Consider the following 17,644-nt stretch of genomic DNA (forward strand, 5'->3'; position numbering starts at 1 on the left):
CAAAATATTGGAGCGTATCACCACCCTGTTTTCCTCACCCCCATCCCCAGCCCCTGGAAGCCACCACCCTGCTCTCTGCTTCTATGAACTTGACTATTTTGGATTCCACATACAAGTGAGATCATGCAGGGTTTGTCTTTCTGTGTCTGGCTTCTTGCATTTAGCTTGGTGTCCTCCAGGTCCATCTATATTGTCCCAAATGGCAATATAAGGGCTGAATAATATTCCCCTGTGTGTAAACACATTTTCTTTGTCCATCAAGGAGCACTGAGGTTGTTTTCACAGCATACCCAGGATATGCATAGTCTCTGGAGGCTCATCCCGTAACTGTATTCTGCTTATTAGAGGCAAGTTGCTAAGCAGGTCCAAGTCCAGCCCACAGTCAAGGGGAGGAGATCACACGGGATGTGAATATCAGGACTCGGGTCTTTGGGAGCATTCTGGATTCTTCTGCCACGAGTAGTAAGGGCTCAATGAATGTGAGTCAAATTTGTGGTAGTGCTGAGCTGCTGTCCTTGGCAATGGGATGCATGCAACAGGGTTTCATAGTCCTTGTTCAGACTGAATTCGGGTCAGTGGTGATTTGACTGAACAGCTAGGATTCTGAGCTGTAGGTCAGGAACCGGCAGATTAGCACACATATACAATTTGTTCTGGCCAAGTATGTATAGGTAGTTTTGTTTGTTTACATGCTTGTCTTAAGCTCTGGAAAAGGAGGAAGAAAAGGAAGGGAGACCTAAAGCCTGAGATCCACTCTTGAGATGATAGTAAGCTAGTCATGGTGGGTGGGAAGGTGACCGTGGAATTTTAAAAGCTTGTGTGCGACATCTGGATCTCAGCTTAAATGACACCACTTCTCAGTGCATCCAATTTAAATTAGCTGTTGTGTGCTGTGCTAAGTCAGTTCAGTCATGTCCAACTCTTTGCGACCCTGTGGACTGTAGCCCACCAGGTTCCTCTGTCCATGGGATTTCCCAGGCAAGAATGCTGGAGTGGGTTGCCATGCCCTTCCCTAGGGGATCTTCCCAACCCAGGGATCAAACTCTTATCCCTTACATCTCCTGCATTGGCAGGTGGGTTCTTTGCCACTTGCGCCACCTTCCCCCTTAATCCTCAGCAGAGCCCTTGGCACCCTCCGGCTACCCTCTCCGTGTATGTCCTTATCTGCTGCCTCTCCTCATGAGAACTAAGCTCGAGAGAGCCGGGACCTCACCTCTCTTGGTCCTCTCGTGTGTCAGCACGTCACACAGGGCCTGGCAAACAGTGGGCTTTCAGTAAATGTTGAGTAAACGAGTGAGATGAACACAGAGATGTGAAATGATGCCAGGGGGCTTTCTGCAAATTCTAGTATCCTCTTAACTTCCAGAGCAAATGCCGTTTATGCAGCTCACCTGCAAAATACAGTCATTTGTTCAAAAGAAGACAGTCTCAAGGTCACAGGGTAGTTCTGTCCCTGCAGCTGATGGCTGGTGGCCGTCAAGCAGGTCGTGTCACCGTTCTGGGCAGAGGATAAAATCTGGGGGGTTGAGTGAGTAAATGTGTTCAGGCTGCTCTGTCCCCAGAGCCCATTTGGGCAGAGGAGGCTATGTGTTTTCAACATTGGTCTGCCACGTGTGATTTTGTTTGAAGGAAGGATTCTGTGGCCAAAGAGAAGTTTGAAATCACAGTTTGAAACCTCTGTGCCCACTGATGGGCATTCTAGCTCTGCAGATGCAGACACTGCTGGCAGATTAGGATAGAGGCCTGTGGCCCCCGAGGCTTTGGCAAAACCAGTAGGCAGAGCAGTCTGGTAACTTACCTTCAGGTGATATAAGTGCTTTCCAAGAATATAAAGGATGAAAGATTCTGGTTCCCCGACCCTGACCCACAGCCTCACACCTCACCAATGCCCACATCACGCTGCCTTGGAAGTGTTAGCGTCTTTTTTTTCCCCCCACATTGACTCAGATTTCATTTTTGGCATTGCCTTTCCAACCAGATAGCCAGAGCTTCTGAACTCCAAGTTTTGTAATTAAATTTCTGTCACATCCCTTGAAACAGCGCAGATTGTGCCATTAAAAGATTTGACAGCACTTCACCTAGTCATTTAAACATAATACTTCTGGCAACTTTCAATTTGCAGTATTTTAAATTCTAATTAAAAAACTATTGAACATTAATATGCTCTAAACCTCTGTGATACCTCTGTGCTACATCTTGGCCATCTAGTTTTTAAAGAAACAGCTTGGTTGCGTGACTGTTAACAGCCCACGTGGTTTTTTTTTTTATCCTCCCAGCTTTTGGGAATCACCAGGTCCCAGGCATAATTAGTATAAATCAAAATCCTCTAGCTGATGACAGGAAAATGGTATGTTTGGACAGCAGCTTATTAAAATGACCTACTTAATTTAAGAAAAATATTGTATCCACTCGCATGATAACCTGGATGCTTTCCCTGACAGATTTTATAATATTTCTTCTCTCCTTTTCTTTCTTTTTCTTTTTAAGAAAAGGAAAGGGAATGGAAAGGCCCATTCTACTTCATCCAAGGTGCAGACCCCCAGTTTGGACTGATGAAGGCCTGGGCCACTGGGGACTGTGACAACGGTGGTGATGAGTGGGAACAGGAGATCCGTCTGGCTGAGCAAGCAGTCCAGGCCATCAACAAACTGAACCCCAAGCCCAAATTCTTTGTTCTTTGCGGGGACCTCGTCCACGCCATGCCAGGTAAGACTCGGGCTGTTGCTGTGATCTTATCTCCTTCCCGAAAAAAAAAAAAAAAAAGATCTCTCTTAAAAAGACATCTCTGCTCAGTAACGGCTCATTCCTTTCTCTTCACAGTGGTTGCAAGATCGTCAAATATCAGAAAATACACACTCATTTTAGTTTTAGAATATGGCAAGTTTAATCACAGTAATAAGGCAGAGCCCACGGTTCTGATTACCTGTGCTTCCTATCTGATTATCTGTGCTTCCTATGAAAATGGAACAGATTCCCATGTGTCACCTTTCTTCACTTATAGGAGACAAACTTGAATTGCTTTCGGATCCCACATCCATAAACATAATCTTCTCCTTTCGTTTCCCTCCTTCTTATGCTTTTATTTCTCCTGTCTTTGTTCATGCTTTTTCAGTTTCAAATGACAAGCTAACTTGAACTGGATTAATTTTTTTTTAAGTTTGTATTACCTTGCATGTGTGCTAAGTTGCTTCCATCGTGTCCAACTCTTTGCAGCGCTATAGACTGGATCCTACCAGGCTCCTCTGTCCATGGGATTCTCCAGGCAAGAATACTGGAGTGGGTTGCCTCGCCCTTCTCCAGGGGATTGTTACTTTCTGGTACTGTAAAGTCCAGGAGCAAATTTGGGCTTCAGGAATGGCTGGATCCAGGGGCTCAGAAGTTGCTATCAGGACTCCATCTCTTCCTTACTCAGCCCTGCCTTCCTCTGAGTTGAATTCATTCTCCTGCAGGCACTCTCTAGATAGTGGTTCCTGGGAGCTCTAGATTTATGTCCTTCTAACTGAAACCACAACAGAAAGAAAGTGTCTTGTTCTTGATGGCCCAGTCAAAGTTCCAGACCAATGTCCGTCTAGTTCACACAGCCCCATGAAGCCAGGGTATGGGAGCAACTCCATGGCAGCCAGGTGGTCAGAACAGGATGGTTCCCTTCAAGAAAAAGTGAGATGCTAGGAATAAGAACATAACAGATGCCTTCTAGAACTCTCCTCCTTTTTAAATTTCCCTTTCCTACTCTGACATCATTCTCTCCAGGCAAGGAGAAAACCCAGTGAGTAGGTATAAATAAGCAAGCGGAAACCACCCCTGCTCGTCTGGGAGGCAGAGCAGGCACCTCCGATCACTCTCATCTTTGTCCTGGTCTCTGTTTACTGAGCAGAGTTGACCCAAACACCATTGCAGAAAATGCTGCGGCTGCTGTGGGTGTTTGTTTTTGGCTAATGTTACCTTGTAAACCCAGAGTCTTTGAGTATTGCTATGATTTATTTATTTATTTTTATCATTTTCTTTTTGGTCACACCATGCAGCATGTGGGATCTTATTTCCCTGGCCAGGGATTAAACTTGTGCCGCCTGCAGTGAAAACACAGAGTCGCAACCACTGGACCTCCAGGGAAGTCCCCAAGTCTTGCTGTGACATCTAGCGCCTTTAGAAGCCAAGGTCGTCTATAGCAAGCCCGGGTGCATTCATTCCTCCCCTCCAGGGCTCTCTTGTCCGGCAGCCTACCTATCCAGAACAACCCAGGGTGAACGTGTGAGGCTGGAAGAGAGGCTGCCCAGAATCACTCTCCCTGAAGTCCAGGGAGTGTGGCCAGCAGGGAGAACCCTCAGACCTTCCCACATTCTCCATTGGCTCCTGTTTTACACAAAGTCACGATTGTGGACATACTCGTGTCCTTGACTCCCCCTGGGAGACCCAGTGATGTCACCCCTGGAGAAGCAGCCTGTCCTCTTTGTTGTTGCTGTTTGGTGGCTAAGTTGTGTCCAACTCTTTGCAACCCCATGAACTGTACTGCGCCAGACTCCTCTGTCCTCCACTATCTCCCGGAGTTTTCTCAGACTCATGTCCATGGAGTTGGTGATGCTCTCTTAGCATCTCATACTCTATTGTCCCCTTCTGTTGCCTTCAGTCTTTCCCAGCATCAGGGTCTTTTCCAGTGCATCAGCTCTTCACATCAGGTGGCCAAAGGATTGGAAAAGCTTCAGCATCAGTCCTTCCAATGAATATTCAGGACTGATCTCCTTTAGGATGAACTGGTTGGATCTCCTTGCAGTCTAAGGGACTCACAAGAGTCTTCTCCAACACCACAGTTCAAAAGCATCTATTCTTCAGCGCTCAGCCTTTCTTATGGGCCAACTCTCACATCCGTACATGACTACTGGAAAAACCATAGCTTTGACCATACAGACCTCTGTCGAGGGTGATGTCTTTGCTTTTTAATATGCTGTCTAGGTTTGTCATAGCTTTCCTTCTGAGGAGCAAGCGTCTTTTAACTTCATGGCTACAGTCACTGGGTGGAAAAGGGGGATGACAAGACGCTGGATCAAGGCCTGCATTAGGGCTCATGTGGCCACGTCTGTGGAGATGCCGGCTCCACATCTGCCCCTGATTCGCTGGGGACACTTGGCCAGACCCCTTGCCTTATTGTTTTTAAACCTTATTTTAGTTGTTGTTTCTGGCTGCGCTGGGTCTTCGTTGCTGCACTCAGGCTTTCTCTGCTTGCCCTGAGCAGGGGCTAATCTCTAGTTACAGTGTGCAGGTTTCTCTTTTTGCAGAGTGTGGGCTCTAGGCACGCAGGCTCAGGAGTTGTGGCACATGGGCTTTGTTGTCCTCAGGCATGTGGGATCTTCCCAGACCAGGGATCAAATCTGTGTGCCCTGTGTTGGCAGGAGGATTCTTAACCACTGGACCACCAGGGAAGTCCCCTGCTCACCTCCTTAGAGCCTCAGTTTCTGAATCCAGAACTCACTGATGGCAGTTAAAATCTAAAACCTCAATAGTCTGGGGCAACCTAGCACAGGGCAGAGACTCTCTACCTCTGTGCATGCGAGCATCTCAGCAGCTTGGCACAGAAATGCGTTTTCAGGATAGTGCTGAGTTTTGTAGAGAGGTAAAATTCTTAGCTGCCAATGAACTTGACCACCCTTGGTGACTCTTGGCTGAGGGTTCCCCTGTGCTGAGATTGTATGGGTCCAAAGTGACCACAGAGCACCCCAGTTTCAAAAGGAATTAGAAATCACAGCAGGACTCAAGAGTCTTAGTGTACAAGGTAAATGCCACTTCCAAATGGTCTGATTTGCAGTCAGCTGGTTTGTCTGGACCCGTCTGGCCCGATACATGGTGTAGCATCAGCTCGAGCTCTCAGTCCGGACCACACAGTGAGGCAACTTCTGCTTTTATTGGACACTTGAAACAGATTCCAAATTTACTGCTTTTCTGTCCAGTGGTTTTTTTTTTTTTTCCTTTGAAAATAGAATATTATGAGACTCACTGGGATTATATAACATGTTCTTGTGGATGTTTACCGACTTTTCTGAATTATGTTAATGTATTCAGTCTTTTCAAAATAAGGTTTAAAATAAAAGCATTCTATGTGATTACATTGCTTTTTAAATAAAGTGTACTGAGCATAAGTAAATGTAAAGATGGAATTTTTATGGTCAACCCTACCAGTTGGTCAGAAGACCTCGAAAATATAAACTGGCAAACTTCTGAGAACTGGTTTTATATTCAGTGTGACCCGAGGAGAATTCGTGTCTGTTTTGAAGATTTGGACTATTCTGTGGAATGGTAACTGAGCCAGTGAAAGGACTGTAACTGTTCTGAATATTGTGGTCTGAGGCTTAAACAGAACGTTTTTGAAACTCATTACCATTTTTTTGCATTTAATTGCATTTTTTAATATGCAGTTGGTGGCTTCCCCCTCATTTAGCTCGTACACAGGGGCAGACACTAGAAAAGTAATTATTTGCTTTGACCGCTTAGCACCATTGTTAATTATCAAATGCATATATTAATAGGCAAATAAAATCAGAGAACATACTTTTAAATCGACCATAAATATTATCTTGGGCCAAGTAGTTTTAAGTTCAAGTCAGAGAAAAAAAACTTTACAAGTAATGCTTTTTCTAATGGAAGTCCCAGTATGTTTTTTCATTCTAAATATCCGTCATAATATCCACTCATCTGCAAACATTTATTGTCTGCAAACTAAGTGCCAGTTTATAGCCCTAGACACTGTGGATGCAATAGTTAGAAATGAGAGACCAGCCCTTCCAAAGAGCTTGGAGTCTAGCAAGGAAAGTGCAGAACCCAGGATGGTTAAGAGGTACTATTGGTGCCAAGACCTGCAGGAAAAAGCCTAAGAAAGTCAGGACGAAGCCTATTTAGTTTTGAAATACGTTTTCATTCTGCTGGCATCTTTTAGGTTATCTTGGTATTTTTCTTATTTTATAAAGCTTCTCTGTGGGATAAACCACATTATAAGTAGCAAATGAAGACCTGTACCAATATTGAGACCATTGATTTTTCAGTCCTTCACTTTTGAGCCCAGGGTGACTTTCTTTGGCCCTCCTGACGTGGAGGCATCGACCTGCTGATGCCGTCCCCAGGAGCCTTGTTAGGTTTCAGCAGTTACTGTGAGAAGCCGACAAATGGGGTTGTGATGATACCATTAGAGCACAGGAGAGTCCCTCCAGCCTTTGGAACCACTTGTTATTAACACACGTGTCTGTCCCTGTTTGGTAACAAGGGCTCTAACCAAAGAAACAGATAATGGGGAGGAATTCTTCCCTCAGTACAAAGTCTCCTTGAAGAGTTCTTTGTTTACTGACCTTCACAGGGGCATCTGTTACGTGGTATCTCTTCAATTGATTCAGCCTCTGAAGTCTTCTGTTACATTTTTATGAAATGAGGCAAGCCTGTGTTGTTGTTGTTGTCAGTTGCTCTGCTGCTGCTGCGTCGCTTCAATCGTGTCCGACTCTGTGTGACCCCAGAGACGGCAGCCCACCAGACTCCCCCATCCCTGGGATTCTCCAGGCAAGAACACTGGAGTGGGTTGCCATTGCCTTCTCCAATGCATGAAAGTGAAAAGTGAAAATGAAGTCGCTCAGTCGTGTCCGACTCCTAGCGACCCCGTGGACTGCAGCCTACCAAGCTCCTCCATCCATGGGATTTTCCAGGCAAGAGTACTGGAGTGGGGTGCCATCGCCTTCTCAGTTGCTCAGTCATGTCTGACTCTTTGCCACCCCGTGGACTACAGCACACCAGGCTTCCTTGTCCTTCAGCATCTCCCGGAGTTTGCTCAAACACGTACCCTTTGAGTCGGTGATGCCATCCAACTATCTCGTCTTCTGTCATCCCCTTCTCCTCCTGCTTTCAATCTTTCTCAGCATCAGGGTGTTTTCTAATGAGTTGGGTCTTCACATCATGTGGCCAAAGTATTGAAGCTTCGGCTTCAGCATCAGTCCTACCAATGAATATTCAGGACTGATTTCCTTTAGGATTTGACTAATTTGATCTTGTTGAAGTTCAGGTGACTCCAAAGAGTCTTCTCCAACACCACAGTTCAAAAGCATCAATTCTTCGGTGCTCAGGTTTCTTTATGGTCCAACTCTCACATCCGTACATGACTACTGGAAAAACCAGTGCTTTGCCTGTACAGACCTTTGCTGGAAAAGTCATGTCTCTGCTTTTTAATACGCTGTTTAGGTTTATCATAGCTTTTCTTCCAAGGAGCAAGTGTCTTTTAATATTGTGGTTGCAGTCACCATCTGCAGTGATTTGGGAGCCCAAGAAAATAAAGTCTGTCACTGTTTTCATTGTTTCCCCATCTATTTGCCATGTAGTGTTGGGACCGGATGTCCTGATCTCCGTTTTTTGAGTGTTGAGTTTTAAGCCAGCTTTTTCACTATTGTCTTTCAGCCTGCCTTGCTGCTAAGTCACTTCAGTCATGTCCAACTCTGTGCGACCCCATAGACGGCAGCCCACCAGGCTCCCCTGTCGCTGGGATTCTCCAGGCGAGAACACTGGAGTGGGTTGCCATTTCCTTCTCCAATGCATGAAAGTCAAAAGTGAAAGTGATGTCGCTCAGTCATGTGTCCGACTCTTAGCATTAGTTTAGTAAGTGCTATACTAGTTTCCCTTGGAGAAGGCAATGGCAACCCACTCCAGTGTTCTCGCCTGGAGAATCCCAAGGAGAGGGGAGCCTGGTGGGCTGCCGTCTATGGGGTCGCACAGAGTCCGACACGACTGAAGTGACTTAGCAGCAGCAGCAGCAGCATACTAGTTTCCCAGGTGGCTCAGTGGTAAAGAATCCACCTGCCAATGCAAGAGATGCAGGAGACCCAGGTTTGAGACCCAGGTTTAATCCCTGGGTTGAGAAGATTCCCTGGAGAAGAAAATGGCAATCCACTCTATTATTCTTGCCTGAGAAATCCCATGGACAGAAGAGCCTGGTGGGGCTGCAGTCCGTGGGGTCACAAAGAGTCAGATACAACTGAGCACACAGCACACTCTGCCTGGTATTGCTATTTTAAGTTTGAAAAACTAGATTTGGGGACTTCCGTGGCAGTCCAGTGTTTACGGCTCTGCTCTTCCAATGCAGGGGGCACTGATTCCGTCCCTGGTTGAGGAAGTAGGATCCTACATGTCACACAGCCAAAAAAAAAAACCCAAACAAAAAGCAACTCTAGTTTTCAAATCAGCTCTGGCCCAAAGCATTTTATATAAGAACGTGTGAACTTGCAGTGTTGATCTTACAAAATTTATAGATAAAGCAACCTTTCATCACTAGAAGCAGAAAGCTCTTCCTTCCCTCCCGTTTAATGTCGTCTCCCAAGTTCACCTCTGCACACCCATTGCACAGTGGCCACACTTTATTTTCAAAGTTGAAAGTGTTCCCAGGCAACTTATATTTGAAGTTGGGGGACCATTCCTATTGGGACCAGAGTGACTGAATATGAAAATGAAATTGAATTTGGAAGTGATTCTGACGAATGGAAAAAGAGGGTCCGTGCACAAAGATGATGTTTGCTACAGGTAACTGCAGGATAATCCACTTAGGTGGAAAAGTCTTCACTTCAAGGTAGAGAAGACTGGGTTTCTGCAGATACGGCTGTGAAAGGCTGGAGGGTTATAGGGACCAGTGGCGTGGTGATTAGGAGTGGGGACACTATGCAAGTGAACAGCAGAACTGCTGACATGTGGAATTGCGTTTTCCCTCGAGACCTGGAAGATTCTATTTCATCTGGTTTGGTAGCCCCTCACCTTAATTTAGGGGCTTCCCTGGTGGTTCAGGTGGTAAAGAATCCGCCTGCAATGCAGGAGACCCGGGTTCGATCCCTGGGTTGGGAAGATCCCCTGGAGAAGGAAATGACAACCCACTCCAGTATTCTTGCCTGAAGAATCCCATGGACAGAGGAGCCTGGCGGGCTACAGTCCATGAGGTTGCAAAGAGTCAGATATGACTGAGCAACTAATGTACACACACACACACAGACACACCATCTTAAATTAGATGTGAAGGGCTGGACCGAGGTCCAGATACAAGTAGCCCTGGCCAAATGACTGTCAAGATTCTTTCCCCACTGCAGATCTCTGATTCCGTGATGAATGGGTGGAACTGGGCAATATAGCAAGATGGAACGCTTTGGCGTGCTTGGCATCAGGCAAAGAATAAGCCATTTGTCCTCCGGTCGTTCACACCATCCAGGAAGGCTGGTGTTCATTTTCCCCCAGCTGGGCAGGCGCAAACACGTGAATGTAATTCTGGCACAAGACAGACTGATAAGTAAAGCCTTAGAGGCACACTTTGGAAAACCAAAGCCAGGATTAAGGCTGTGGTTGGGAAAAGGCTTTATCGCCTCCTTCCAACCTCTACAGTTCACCTTCCCCCAAGCCGAGTTGTCTGTTCCTAAAGGGCAGCAGATGTGTGTATGCACTGGTGTGTATTTTTATCTCACACCCAGCACTGTGGGTATTCGAAGGGTGTGAATCAAATGAACGGAGGTCCAGTGAATCACTGTATGTTTCCCAGAGTCCTTAGCAAGTGACTGGCACATGGTAGGTACCGGGTACCAGTTTCTGGATTAGATGAGTAATCAGTTCACTTATTTAACACATCTCTATTGAATGCTTCGGAGAAGGCAATGGCACCCCACTCCAGTACTCTTGCCTGGAAAATCCCATGGGCAGAGGAGCCTGGTGGGCTGCAGTCCATGGGGTCATGAAGAGTCAGACACGACTGAGCGACTTCACTTTCACTTTTCACTTTCATGCACTGGAGAAGGAAATGGCAACCCACTCCAGTGTTCTTGCCTGGAGAATCCCAGGGACGGGGGAGCCTGGTGGGCTGCTGTCCATGGGGTCCAACAGAGTCGGACACGACTGAAGCGACTTAGCAGCAGCAGCATTGAATGCTTGCTCTGAACCAGGCACTGTTCTGGATGCCTGTGCTACATCAGTGAATGAAACATATGAAAGCTTGTGCTTGACCTAGAAACAAGGCATAGGGACACTTGGAAACATGAAGTTTTATTATTTTTGATCATTCTCATCTTTTGTAGGATTGAAACTCAGGTAGCTGTGGATCTGTTTTATTGTTATTTTATTAGATTTTTAAATTACACAAGTAACATGGTGCTTCCCAGGTGGCGTAGTGGTAAAGAATCCACCTGCCAATGCAGGAACTGCAGGAGACGTGAGTTCGATCTCTGGGTCGGGAAGATCCCCTGGAGTAGGAAATAGCAACCTGCTCTAGTATTCTTGTCTGAAAAATCCCATGGCCAGAGGAGCCTGGCGGGCTACGGTCCATGAGGTCACAGAGTCGGACACAACTGAGTGACTGGTAACACACAAACAATATGTGAATGTGTTCTTTCTGTAAAGATTTAAAATCTATAATGTATCTGTGAGTATAGTAAACTGTGTAACCCCCACCTAGATCCATCTGATGGGGTCACCATAGTTGAAGTATGCATGTTTTTGAACAACCTGGTCTTATATAAATGTCATCATTCTGTATACACTGTTCAGTGCCTTGCTTTTTCCCCTTGCATCCACCAGGAAAATCCTTTTACGTTGATACACAGAGGCTTATGTCAGGCTTTTAATTACTGCATTGCATCCATGCAATTTCATTGCATTCCTCTCTCCTCTCAATTCTCCTCTGGAGTGATCATCTTAACAGTGCTGCCAGCAGAGACTCTTCTTGTGTGATCAGGTCAGCTGTTCTTTATGCTTGAAGTCAAAACGGATCGGCTGGTTTGAGACCTGCTCCAGCACTTGCAGTGTGTGAACACCGGGCAGTTGGCTCTGCAGTTCCTGGGAAGACCCCTCTCAGGGATTAGCCACACTTTCTTCTGCAGCATCTCTTCTGTGCAACATCATCTCTGCCCGCACTGCCTACCACACCCTAGATACTCAGAAAGTTTCCACTGGACGGGAGCCCTTTTGTTCCTCTTACAGTAGGATTTTTTCCTGTTGTTTTTTAAAAGAAGCACAGTTAACTCAAGGAGAATGCAATGGCGACCCACTCCAGTACTCTTGCCTGGAAAATCCCATGGACAAAGGAGCCTGGTAGGCTGCAGTCCTTGGGGTCACGAAGAGTTGGACACGACTGAGAGACTTCACTTTCACTTTTCACTTTCATGCACTGGAGAAGGAAATGGCAACCCACTCCAGTGTTCTTGCCTGGAGAATCCCAGGGACGGGGGAGCCTGGTGGGCTGCCGTCTCTGGGGTCACACAGAGTTGGACATGACTGAGGCAACTTAGCAGCAGCAGCAGTTAACTCATGTTTAGTTCCTCGGCTGTATAATTAGCCTTATGTTGTTATTTTTATGTGTCTATACCAGGCTCTAAGAAACGCCATGATTTAAAGGCAATTTACCACGTGACTTAATCGAAACATTACAGGGGGGTCTGTTTTGGATGCAGGAAAGTGATGCGTCTCAGTGGAAATACCACCAGGCCCTGGGCCGGGCCGGGCTGCCGACCTCAGCTCTTCTCGCAGGTTGTATTCAGCTGAACAGTTGACGGTGGCAACCTGGAGCAGTCAGCTAGCCCAGGACTCTTGGGATCCTCCGTGGCCATGATCAGTGCTGCTGAGAAACCCAGGCAGTCAATGGCAGTGCCTTCCTTCTGCTGGAGCTGATTGAAAGTGCTTCGAGCTAATCGACCCAATATTACTCATTAGCAAACTGAGATCATCACTTGCAAAGTTGTTTCTGATGCCGTTTGTGGTCTGAAGCAACGTGATCGTCCTCCCACCCCAGCCAGGGTCTGCCACGGGGCCTCATGGCAGAGGCGCTGTGCCTGCTGCCAGAGTCAGGACATCTCAGCCTGTGCTGTGCCCAGACCCCTTTGGCAGCTTGGTGAAGCCTCTGGATCACCTCTCACAAAAGTGTTCTAAGTGCATAGAATAGAATGCATGTAATTTCACAGAAACAAATTATCTTGAAATACAGTCATCAAAATATTTTAAAATTTATTTGCTAGAGAAATACATGCCTCTTTGTTGATCTGTTTTTACAGAACACAGTCTAATGGTGAGGTTAATAACCACCATACTTTCAAAGTGGTGCTGGCTTAAGCAGCGTTTCGAGGTATTGTTAACAACTGTAATGGGAAGTGAAAAGCCCTCGTGATTTCTGTTGGTTTCAGAGTCACAGGAGCATGAATACCTCTGTGGTTTTCTGCCTGACGTCATGGTAGGAGGAAATGCTGAATTTCGGTTAGAGGTCAGTGGAAATGTATTTTTTTTTTCTCCCATGTAGGTGCACAGATCCCTGTGGATCCCAGATTGAGCCCTTATCCATGTATACTTGTGAACATACTCTTGTCTGACTGGTCGTATAATTGACCAAAGTATAAACTCGATGGCAGAAACTGTACCTTTAATTAAGGGCTACAACACTTAGTTGTAGCTAGGAAAATGTGGACATTTGATTACTCCTTGAAATGAGCTAAATAACAGGAGCTAGTTAACAGTCATCTTTTGATTAAGGGGGGAAAAACCCAAAACCCTTTCATATGCTTTCTCTCCGGTGTTTGGATCAAAAACTGAAATTGAGAGAGTCTTGTCTTACTTGCTTGTTTGTTCCAGGAAGCATTTGAGAAGGCTTAAAGCAGACAGAAACAGACAATGGGAAAATATAAGTAAGGAACAACCAATCAGGACCAGAGAAAATATAAGTTCACATAGGAAGTCAGGGCTGGAGGGAGGGAGGCAGGTCCTCAGAGCTGTTGTGGTTGATGAGATGGAGGGTTAGCCAGACAAAGGGGCTTCCCATGGTGGTTCAGTGGTAAAGAACCCGCCTGCCAATGTGGGAGAAGTGGGTTCGATCCCTGGAAGATCTCAGGAAGATTCCCTGGAGAAGGGAATGGCAACCTACTCCAGGATTCCTGCCTGGGAAATCCCATGGACAGAGGAGCCTGGCGGGCTACCGTCCTTTGGGTGGCAAAGAGTCAGAAACAACTGATGCTACTGCACTCAGACGTGGCCAGGCAGAAAAGAAACTGTTCAAAGAAACAAAGTCACCCCTGTGTCTAAGAGGATCACAGCTTTTTCTGGAACATCTTAGATGGATTTTATTTTTTAAATTTTTATTTATTTATTTTTCTGTTTGGCTGCGCTGCATGGCATGTGGGATGTTAGTTCCCCAACCACAGATCGAACTCACACACTCTGCAGTGGAAGTGCAGAGTCTTAACCACTGGATTGCCAGGGAAGTCCCTTGGGAAATCTTGGATTTAAAAGAAACTTTAATGAGGTTCCCTTCCAGGATGCTAAGTAATATGATGTCCAACAAGGGGACTTCTAAAAGTAAGAGTCGTAACCTGGGTGTGAGGTCCATGAATAGGCTTATCTGACTAGCGAGCCTGTCAGACTGGGCAAAATCCAGTGTATTTGCACAGGTGCTTTGGAGACTGGAATGGGGAGATCTAAAACAAGCTTTTTTCCTCATGGGCTCTGTGACTCAACAGAGGAATAAGGAACCAAGGAGCAGAAATCACTTATGATCAGAGTACTCTCATTTTTGTCTGCCATCTGAGGATGCTTTCTCTTAGTTTTTAAATATACTGGTTCAACCTCAATGCCTTCTCCCAGAGCTAGAATGGCTTACATTTCATGTCAGTACCTTTAAAAATATTAGGCATGCTATCGGTTTCAGCTTCTTAAAGAAATTTCTCCTAGAGCCCTCTGTTTCCTGGCTGGTTGTTCTCTAAGCTACACAGCTGTCATCTTGGGATTTCCACCCCTGTTCTAGGGACTGACTGCCTCTCTTCCTGGCTGGCTCAGTGGTAAAGAATCCGCCTGCCAATGCAGGAGTCGTAAGAAACTCGAGTTCAGTCCCTGGATCAGGGAGATCCCCTGGAGGAAGGAATGGCTACCCTCTCCAGTATTCTAGCCTGGGAGAATCCCATGGACAGAAGAGCCTGGTGGGCTACAGTCCATGGGGTGACAAAGAGTCGGACACAACTGAGCAACTGAGCACACCTCTCTCTCAGGTTGGATCCCTACTTCTTTGCTTTGTAGCGGACCATGATTGTAGAAGCGTTTTAGACCAAACACCCCTAGTAGTCTGCTCTGAGACACCAGGCCAGCCCTCTGAGCAGTGCAGGCCAATGAGCAGATCAGCTCCGGAGCCCACTTCCACCCTCCGCCCATCCTCGGGGGCTCCTGAGGTGGCCAGGGGGTGCTCCCGGAGCATACAGAGTCCCTGGCACACCAATGCAGCGTAGACAAAACCAGCCTCTTTCTAGCTTGTGCTTAGCCGATTGGAATATTTAACCTTTCCTTTCATTGTTTTTGCTCTAAACACTCATTTTCTGGAATTGGGACATTTCACCTCCGTAATGGGCCTATTATCTCCAAGTAAATGAAATATGAAAAAGAAGTGTGATCCCGAAGGAATTCAGTTCCCAAGTAATTGGTCAAGTGATCAGAATGTGAAATGAAAATGAGAGGCTGGGAAAGGGAGCACGTTTCAGTGCTCAAACCACTGCAGATGCATGTTTCATAACCTCCAGAATTGTCTGCAGGTTTGGAATTCCACATATTGCTCCCCATATATTATTTGAGTTGTATAAAAAAATTTACTGCTTCTCTCTTTATGTATTATTTGGGTGAAATACTGCTGTCCTAATCCATAAATATTTTTGTGAAGAGATTTTGTATTGATCTGTAAGGTAACAGCTTGAGAAATTTCACTTGGATAATATACTTTCCTTAATCTTTTTTTTTTTTTTTTGCCAAAAATACATCAAAGTATATTTTATATCATACCAAAGTCTCCTATTGTGTCAAAACAGTTTCTTAGTTGTATCCTAAGTTGGTTCATGGGCTTCCCTCTGTGGCTCCGTGGTAAAGAACCCACCTGCAGTGCAGGAGAGACGGGCTTTCGATCCCTGGGTCGGGAAGATTCCCTGGAGAAGGAAACGGCAGCCCACTCCAGTATTCTTGCCTGGGGAATCCCATGGATGGAGGAACCTGGCGGGCTACAATCTGTGGGGTCACAGTGAGTTGGACACGACTTAGGGACTAAACAGCAACAATAAGTTGATTCATAGTAATGATTCAACAGCGATTTGCTATAAATGTCTGGGAGCAGCCAATGTAATAAGTTGTAGCTGTTAGATACAGAGTTAAATGAATCTTGTCTAATATCATGTATAATTTAAAAACCGGTAGAACCTGATTAAACTTGATCAGCCAGCAATGTGCTGCAGAATCACCACGTGAGTAATGTTTATGCTGGCAAAGATTTAGATCAAACGAATTTACGTACCTCAATTAATTAGGAAAAGATAATGGAAAGGATTTGAGAGGGAAAGGATTATGGTGCCGTAAATTCTCTGGGACTAGATGAAAGCAAATGTTTTTAATTGAAGGAGTAAATCATTTTCTTGAGCTCCACTGAAGGCTCCTTGAGACAGTGTGTTCCCGATCCTGGGGCTTTCCAGCCAAGTGTCTTCCTGTTCCATCCATCACTGCTTGTGCCCTTGACCGTTGGCAGGTGAAGTCAGGTAATTCAGCCTTAATCCGTTTACTTATTTGTTTGATCAATAATAGCAAGTATGTGTGGAGGGTCTGCTTTTGTGCCAGCACTGCTTAGCAAGAAACAAACTCCATGCCTGTCCTCGGGAAGCTTATAGTTAGGGAGAGGAGAGGGAAGTGAAAAGCTCTACAAATGAAATAAAACAGTAGTCTTCGTGATTTAAGCCATGGTGATTCCAGGCATGGTGCCGTGAGCAGATGCTGTCCTGATTGGGTGGGTTAGAGAAGGCTGCCCTAAAACCAGCATAGTATTAGATAGTCCCTGCCCTGCTCGTGGTTCAGAAAACCAAACACTACTAAAAGGTTTTTGGTGGTTCAGTGATAAAGAACCCGCCTGCCAATGCAGGAGACATAAGGGACTCGGGTTCAATCCCTGGGTCAGGAATATCCCCTGGAGGAGGGCATGGCCATCCACTCCAGTATTCTTGCCTGGAGAATCTCATGGACAGAGGAGCCTGGTGAGCTACAGTCCATAGGATCGCAAAGAGACGGACACAACTGAAGCGACCACAGCACGCACGCATGCAAAAGGTTTTCGGGGGCGGGGGTGCGGAACATCAGTGTTCACCCCAACACTGACCTGCTTCTTAGTGGAAGCCCACAGTAATTAATTTTTCATGAAAAGTAGCAGAAAGTTGTCAAGCTTATGTACACTTGCATGTAGAGTGCTTTGTGCAGGTGGAAGAAAAAAGCAGCGCAGCATCTGTTGTTGTTTCTATTGTCTCCATAGCATCGGCTTCAGACTTGCATCACTCTTTTCACTGGGCAAGATACCGGCGTGTGTTTGAACTGTCCCCTACTGGGGGGCATTTGCGCTGGGCCCCAAGTCCTGCGGTGACCAGCGCACTTCTGTGCACACGTGCAGCTGTTAAGGACACGGCTCTGAAGTCAGATTCACATGTGGGATCCCCTGTTTACCGACTGGGTAACCTTGGGCAACGCACTTCTCTCTCAGTGGCCGAGCTTCCTTATCTGTAAAATGCAGATAACAAGGATACCACTATGGTAGGCGTCTCATAAAACTTTTAAGTGCTCAAAACACTGTCTGGCATTTAATACCATCCAATAACTACAGTTACTTCCACCAGTT

General features: G+C 46.0%; 1 protein-coding gene across 9 annotated transcripts in view; it reads left to right on the forward strand.

The window, feature by feature from the left end:
- Positions 1-17,644, forward strand: part of CPPED1 (calcineurin like phosphoesterase domain containing 1) — a 137,547-nt gene that overhangs the window by 25,470 nt on the left and 94,433 nt on the right. For all 9 annotated transcript variants that reach the window (XM_086375706.1, XM_086375713.1, XM_086375708.1 and 6 more), the window contains exon 2: positions 2,488-2,706. In XM_086375706.1, coding sequence (XP_086231832.1) covers positions 2,488-2,706 — 219 coding nt within the window. The remainder of the gene's footprint in view (positions 1-2,487; positions 2,707-17,644) is intronic.

The sequence above is a fragment of the Bos grunniens genome, chromosome 25, assembly GCF_055505025.1.
Source record: "Bos grunniens cultivar Pamir isolate PY7600 chromosome 25, Bosgru_T2T1.0, whole genome shotgun sequence".
Taxonomy (NCBI): Eukaryota; Metazoa; Chordata; class Mammalia; order Artiodactyla; family Bovidae; genus Bos; species Bos grunniens.